The sequence below is a fragment of the Myotis brandtii genome, unplaced genomic scaffold, assembly GCF_000412655.1.
Source record: "Myotis brandtii unplaced genomic scaffold, ASM41265v1 scaffold853, whole genome shotgun sequence".
In the NCBI taxonomy this organism is placed as follows: domain Eukaryota; kingdom Metazoa; phylum Chordata; class Mammalia; order Chiroptera; family Vespertilionidae; genus Myotis; species Myotis brandtii.
Window position 1 is genome coordinate 43,474 of NW_005371463.1, and position 5,671 is coordinate 49,144.

A 5,671-nucleotide genomic window follows, 5' to 3' on the forward strand; every position below is an offset into this window, starting at 1 on the left:
CCAGCCTGGGTGAGGGGCTGATGGCTGTTTGCAGGCTGGTCAAGCCTCCCCCCCCAGTGGGGTCCCTCACCCCATGGAGGTTTGGCCAGTCTGGGTGAGGGGCTGAGGTCCGTTTTCAGGCTGGCCAAGCCCCCCGGCAACGGAAGCTCCCAGCCTCTCCTTTTTTTCTTTTTTTTTTATTCTGGGTTTTATTTATCTTCTATAATTGAAACTTTGTAGCCTTGAGAGGAGCTCAGAGCCGGCCAGGGTAGGCGGGAGGGAAGCCTCCTGCTCACTCCCGCTCCGTGGCCACAGCCGGCTGAAAGCAGGTATCTGGGGTTTATTTACCTTCTATAATTAAAACTTTGTTGCTTTGAGTGGAGCTCAGAGCCAGGCCGTGGGAAGTGGGAAGCTTGGCTGCCTCCATCATTGGGGCAATCAAGCCTCCTGCTTGCTCCAGCTCCATGGCTGTTGGCCGCCATCTTGGTTGGGTTAATTTGCATATAGTCGCTCTGATTGGCTGGGGCGTGGCTTAAGGCATAGCAAAGGTATGGTCAATTTGCATGTTTGTCTTTTATTAGTGTAGATGATATGAATTCAATGTGGACATCGTGGTGGTATATACTACATTGTGTGTGTGTGTGTGGGGGTGGACCATGTGTAAGATGGTGGTTAACAGGTGAACATAAAACCAAGACTGACATGGTACACACTACACTGTGTGTGTATGTGTGTAACATATGTAAGATGGTGGTTTACAGGTGAACATAAAGCCAGGACTGACATGGTACACACTACATTTTGTGTGTAGTGGAACATGTGTACGGTGGTCTCACAGGTTAACAGGTGAATAAAGCCAGGGCTGACATGGTACACACTACATTATGTGTGGGGGAGGAACATGTGTAAGATATGGTTAACAGGTGGACATAAAGCCAGGACTGACATGGTATATACTACATTGTGTGTGTGTGTGTGTGTGTGTGTGTGTGTGTGTGTGAGAGAGACATGTGGAAGGTGTGTGTGTGTGAGAGACATGTGGAAGGTGGTCTCACACAGGTTACAGGTGGATGAGGCCAGGGCTGCTTCTCCAGCTTGCAGATCCACGTGCCGGGCCCAGACTCAGTGTGAGAGACATGTGGAAGGTGTGTGTGTGTGAGAGAGACATGTGGAAGGTGGTCTCACAGGTTACAGGTGGATGAGGCCAGGGCTGCTTCTCCAGCTTGCAGATCCACGTGCCGGGCCCAGACTCATCTCTTGGAGGCGGCACATGGTGTGCACATGTTGACGATTCTAACCGTGGTCTCCTGTTTGCTCCACTCAGATCCGCAGCCAGAGCAAAGCGTCGGGCTCCGGGCTCTGTGAGGGGGATGAAGTGGTCTCCATCAACGGCAACCCGTGTGCGGACCTCACCTACCCGCAGGTCATCCGGCTCATGGAGAGCGTGGCCGACTCACTGCACATGCTCGTCAAACGGTAGGAGCCTGCGGGGGGTGGGGAGGGGCACTCACCCCGCATGCCGGCTGGGAGGGGGACAGCCTCCGACCCATAGATGTGGGTGCCCTGCGGAGGTCAGTGAGGCAGACAGGAGGGCCACAGGGTCTGAGAACTGATGGCTTTGACCCACTGAATTTTCTGGGTGATTGAAAATTAACTTGGAAATCTTTGTTTTGAGAATTTTGGTGGAAATCTTGGTTATTTAAAACTAGTTCCTTAGACAGCTCAGCATGTTGAACATAATTTAGTCCTTCCAGATCCAGGTTTTGTGGTGGGTCAGGGCCCCACAGATGGATTAAAAACATTTAAATAGCAAACCATTACACTATACACTAACTTTTTCAAGAAAGAAATGCCCAGGAGAAGGAGAACAACAACAAAAGCTTTAAAAGCAGCCAGATTCCTGATGCCAGAACCTCCATAAAACCAATATCTGGGTGGTTAGAATAAAGTTTTTGGACTATCAACGCAAATCTCTTGTTAATTTTATCTCCCCCTACTCATCCTCCCCAGTAATTGCTTAAAAACGCAGAAGTAAAGTTTAAACATAGAAACAAAAGAGAACAAAGGGGGTGCCCGGCCAGTGTGGCTCAGTGGTTGAGTGTCGACGCATGCACCCAGAGACCACAGGTTTGATTTCCGGTCAGGGCACATGCCCGGGTTGCAGGCTCGATCCCCAGTGTGGGTCCGCAGATCAATGTTTCTCTCTCATTGATGTTTCTGTCTATCTCTCTCCGTATCTCTTTAAAAATCAATAAAAATATATTTATTTTATTTTTTAAAAATATATTCTATGTCAGAGAGGAAGGGAGAGGGAGGGAGAGATAGAAATATCAATGATGAGAGAATCATTGATTGGCTGCCTCCTGCACGCCCTATACTGGGGGTCAATCCCGCAACCTGGGCATGTGCCCTTGCCCAGAATGGAACCCGGGACCCTTCAGTCCGCAGACCGACACTCTATCCACTGAGCCAAACTGGCTAGAGCAAAGTATATTTTTTTTTAAAAAAAAATAAAACAATGGGAGCAATCACACACACACAAACAGTAGCATCCACATTTCCATGCAAACCACAGCCCCGGCCGCACCAGCTTTGCAGGGAGACTGACATCGCGTTGTAATAACTCCAGACAGGAAAGCCCTGGACCCTGGAGGGAGCCTTCCTGGGCGAGTCAGAGGGCCCCCGCTGGTTGCATTCAGTGTGATCTCATTTCCCCCTTTCTAATATTGATGTCAGAGAGGAAGGGAGAGGGAGAGAGAGAGAGAAACATCAATGATGAGAGAGAATCATGGATCGGCTGCCTCCTGCACATGCCACACTGGGGACCGAGCCTGCAACCTGGGCCTGTGCCCTGACCGGGAATCAAACCATGACCTCCTGGTTCATAGGTTGACGCTCAGCCACTGAGCCACACCGGCCGGGCTGGTTTTGTTTTTTGTTTGTTTGTTGTTGCTGTTGGGAGTCCTCGCCTGAGGATATTTTTTCATTGATTTTTACAGAGAGAGTAGAAGGGAAGGAAGGAAGGGAGAGTGAGAGAGAGAGAGGAATATCCATATGAGAGAGCTACATCGATTAGTTGCCTTCCCCACATGCCCCAACCAGGGCCAGGGGTCCAACTTGCAACCCAGGTACTTGCCCTTGACCAGGAATCAAACCTGGGACCCTTTGATGCATGGGCGGATGCTCTAACCACTGAGTACACAGGCCAGGGCTGATTCCACTTCTATACAAACACGACTCACATGGCCCAAGCCTCGTGAAAATAAAAGAAATCTCACTTTACTCTCAGCATCTCCCACCGAAATGTTTCCCATCGAGCCCAGTGTGCAAGCCCTCAGGCTCCTACTCATGTATAAACCGCCACGTGCTTTGGCGAGGACCCAGCAGGAGGCTGCGGCATGCAGTCCGCGAGCCAGGGCCCTGCATAGAGCCCCGCTCTCTGAGCACTTCCATCTTCGCGAAGGTTTGATCACGTCCACACGGGGAGATGCCTTCTCTGGTTTGTTCCCTTTTTAGTGCCTCCACTGCCGCAGTGAGGCCGGCTTCCCCGGAACACACTGTGGCTGGCACTTTCCCTACTAGGTCCTGCCTGGGCTGCGCTGCCTCCCTAGGAAAATCCCTGGGTGCTTTAAAGCTGAGTCTCAGACACATATTTACTGTCACACATCATTGGACCGGTTCTCTGCTACTTTCAGTAAATGGGATCATGACTATTATTTTCCCTTAAGTACTTTGACTTTACCAAATAAGTAATTGATGATATTGAAAACGGAATCTCAAATTAATACCCACCAAAAGGCAGTCATCATGTCATCATCCTCATCACCACCATCACCACCATCACCACCACCACCACCACCACCACCACCACCACCATCACCATCACCATCACCATCACCATCACCATCACCATCACCATCACCATCACCATCACCATCACCATCACCATCACCATCACCATCACCATCACCATCACCATCACCATCACCATCACCACCACCATCCCCATCACCACCATCACTCACCTCCTCACCCTCACCACCACCATCACCATCACCACCATCACCATCACCATCACCATCACCATCACCATCACCATCACCATCACCATCACCACTCTGGTATCTGAACGCTGTTTCCTGGAATGAAAATATTCTCCCATTCACATAACTGTCCTCTATCACTAAAAGGCAACTGGTTTACTTTTCCTGGACAATTGCCCAGAGATAGCTGGGTCAGGCGGTCCTAAAACACTTCTTCATCATTAAGCCTCTATTATCTTAAATTTCATTAAAATAAGATGTTTTTCTAAATTATATAATTATGTGTTGGGGAGCAGGAAATTTTACTCTAGGTTCTTCTGGCTGGTCTAAGAATTAAATCGATGTAAGACAGATTAGCAGGAGCAAATAGCCAAATGTAATTATGTTTGGATGTACAGGGTTCATTAAGACCAGTGGTCCCAAGGCAGGCTGGGCGTGCCTGCCCCCAGAGCTAAGGGGATGGGGAAGTGGTCTGGGACTTCAGAGGGGAGGAAGGAGCAAATGTTTGGTAAACAAATGTTCGCTGGGCCTCAAAGTGAGGCGTCTGATGGCCAGGCTCCTCCAGCCCCTCCCCTACCTGCCACCCCACCCCAGCCCCTGTTCTCTGTAGACCTCCAGCGAGAGCCCTGTTCCGGGACCAGGTATCGATTCTGCCTCAGTTCTTCCAGGCAGTTCGCAGGGAGGTCAAAGGTCCTGCTGAGACTTTAGTTCCTTCAAAATAAAGTCATGCCCTGGCCGAGAGCTGGGAGTGTCCCACTTTGCTTCCCATCCGTGACCCACACACTGTGGACTCCGGTGCCAATGCGGACAATGTGGACATGAGCATCTTCAGGTAGAAGGGTTAGCCTCCCAGGCTTTCGTGACTGTAGTCATGTGTGTCCCTGTCACGCTGGCCACCAGGACATGTTAACACCTATCTGAGCATTTGCCTGCGTGACAGTCTGAGGCTGGAGTGAAGTCAGACTCTCGTCTCCACCTCCTGAGTGATGGCTAACAGAACACGATGTGATCTAATCTGGTTCCCTCCCAAGCCTTCCTCCGCTAAACCCTCTGACCGCCCGGTCCCTCACGTTCAGTGGCACAGAGTGTAGCATCATTTCCTACACAGGGGGGATCTGAGGAGCTGTCAGCTGTATTACGGTTTTTTCCTGTATTTACCAGGAAGCTTCACAGGGTACGTGCTTAGAGAAAGCTGTGTTTCCTTTGACAGTTTTTGTTTAGTTTAGTTTTGTGGTTGCTCAGTGCAGTCAAAAGCGAAGTTGGGAGTCATTATAATCTCATACAGTCTGAACTTGTATGGCCACGTCAATCCTCAGGTAGATTCCCTTCGCTGGTCAGAGCGCACTGGGAGGGAGGAAGAGGGGGCAGAGGACCCTGCTGCTTCTTTAAAAAAAAACAAAACCCAGGGAAACCCTTAGAAATGTGAGAAATGGGGCATTTCCTCCAGCTGTTCTGTGAATGGGGATTCTCTTCTAAGTGCCCTTAGAATTTACATCAGAGCTCTAGCAAGAAGTTGTTTAACCCTTAAATGGGCATTGCTTCTTGCAAACCCAAATTTGCAAAACCAGCTGGGAATGTCCAGGCCAGAATCAAAGGACTGTGGAGAGGGACCTGCCCCGCCCCCCTCCCCCATCCCCACCCCCAACAGG

At 50.1% G+C, this 5,671-nt stretch overlaps 1 protein-coding gene across 1 annotated transcript in view; it reads left to right on the forward strand.

Moving 5' to 3' along the window:
• The first annotated feature begins 1,115 nt into the window (after positions 1 to 1,115).
• Positions 1,116 to 5,671, forward strand: part of SYNPO2 (synaptopodin 2) — a 41,873-nt gene continuing 37,317 nt past the window's right edge. The window contains exons 1-2 of the mRNA XM_014532163.1: positions 1,116 to 1,124; positions 1,304 to 1,455. Coding sequence (XP_014387649.1) covers positions 1,116 to 1,124; positions 1,304 to 1,455 — 161 coding nt within the window. The remainder of the gene's footprint in view (positions 1,125 to 1,303; positions 1,456 to 5,671) is intronic.